The sequence below is a fragment of the Aspergillus brasiliensis genome, assembly GCF_001889945.1.
Source record: "Aspergillus brasiliensis CBS 101740 unplaced genomic scaffold ASPBRscaffold_88, whole genome shotgun sequence".
Lineage (NCBI taxonomy): Eukaryota > Fungi > Ascomycota > Eurotiomycetes > Eurotiales > Aspergillaceae > Aspergillus > Aspergillus brasiliensis.
The window spans coordinates 1-1,648 of record NW_027137527.1 but is presented as its reverse complement, the minus strand read 5'-3'; the positions used below and the strand labels follow the sequence as shown (position 1 = coordinate 1,648).

Here is a 1,648-nt window from a genome sequence, read left to right as displayed (position 1 = left end):
ACTGTTACAGCACAGCCCACGGTCCCACCGTTCGCATAATGGGCTGGCAGGCTAGAACAAAGCCATGACACATATACAAATGCCTTCTGGGCACGAGTCCAAGTTAGGACGTCAGGCATCATATCGTACCTGAAACAGATGGGAAACAGGGAGGTGGAATTTGTGCTGGTTCAGATGACTTAATTCTTCCATTGTCCTGCAGATAATCGCCTGCGAGCATACTATGCAGTGACTTACTCGGCAAGTTACTAAGAAGGCGACATGCTCAACAACAATAGCTGCCTTGTTATGCAGTGCCTGCCTTCAGCCATTTACAAGAACGGTGGACCTGTAACTGATTCAGTGAGATTCCAGTATTACTGTAAGAACTACCAAGTAGAACGCCCCATGGCTAGATCTTCCAGTCAATGAGCCCTGAAAAGCCACAGCCGTAATTTCTCACAACGCATTTTCAGAGGTCGATAGCCAGTGAGGGCACCACTCATTCCGTAGATGTAGCGACTGATATGAATTGGTGTACGGATTCGGTCTTGTTTCCCTTAATGGGACTAGGAATACTTTCGTGATCTGGAATTCTTAAGGATATATGAGCCCATACTTACCTGCTGCACCCTTCCTACCCTCTGGACCGCTGGCTCATCTCTCGCTTTGCTAGCATCAATAATTCGAAACCCCAATTTAAAATGCTTCACACGAGCCACCTAGCCCTGCCGTTTGTGTTCGTTCTCTACATTCCTTTTGTTTGGGCATGGATCCAGGTAAGCGAACGTCTAGGCGGTAACTATCAAAGACGTCACTAAGCAAGTAACAGAGCTTGCAGGTTATGGACGCCGTTCACGGTCTACCGGAGGGCCAGCAGGGATATGTGCGCAATTTCAGTATGTTTCCGGATGAGACTGCAGCCATTGTACAGTAGACACTGAGGCAACTAGCTCCGGGCACAAGCGGGTCCAACCCCATCCTCGACGATAGTCCACATGCCCTGGTTTGCGGAGACAATCAACGCGTGCCGCTCCAGCAGCGCCAATGGCCTCGGCTTGAGGCACTGCCGGGCTCGTTGATATGTCCGCGCTATGCGCCACACACATGGCACAATCGTTCCGCTGTGGGGGAGATTCACTGGTACGGCGCAAGCCTCCGCGAAGTGCCTGATCAAACCAGACTGGCCGAGCTTCGAAGGTCTTCCCTGCAGGCGGGCAATGAAAGCAGGGTGGGAGATCACTACAGCTCTGCTGTGGATGCCAAGACAGCAGACCTGGCAGAATATGCGTTCCCGCCTGACGCCGGTTCGGAATGTCAGCACGCGTTCCAGGTCCCAGCACAGGCCACCGATCTTTTCACGGTGTATTGGATGTGGAATACGACCCAAAGACATCGTGACGGCTTTTTGGTATGACCTATAATGATCTAACCCCACACCTGCATCTGCACTCATACGGACTCCGGAACACTCGTGATAGATATACATAGCCTGCTTCGATATCCGCATTACCCCTGAACACGAATCTGACCAGCTCCCAACATCGAAGTTTCATTCCACCAGCCATTCAAGTCCAGGCCAGACGAGTGCCACGCCACATACCGTACATAAGACGATCGAGAATCCCAGTCCGAGCATGAATCAGGGCGGTCTGGGACCGTCTTCCTC

At 51.7% G+C, this 1,648-nt stretch overlaps 1 protein-coding gene across 1 annotated transcript; it reads left to right on the top strand.

The window, feature by feature from the left end:
* Positions 1 to 683: 683 nt before the first annotated feature.
* On the top strand, positions 684 to 1,396 carry ASPBRDRAFT_201823 (uncharacterized protein; the record flags this gene model as incomplete). Its single annotated transcript, XM_067621609.1, has 3 exons — positions 684 to 758; positions 812 to 878; positions 933 to 1,396. 3 exons carry the CDS (start codon positions 684 to 686, stop codon positions 1,394 to 1,396), a joined length of 606 nt encoding a protein of 201 aa, XP_067472678.1.
* Between the last annotated feature and the right edge of the window lie 252 nt (positions 1,397 to 1,648).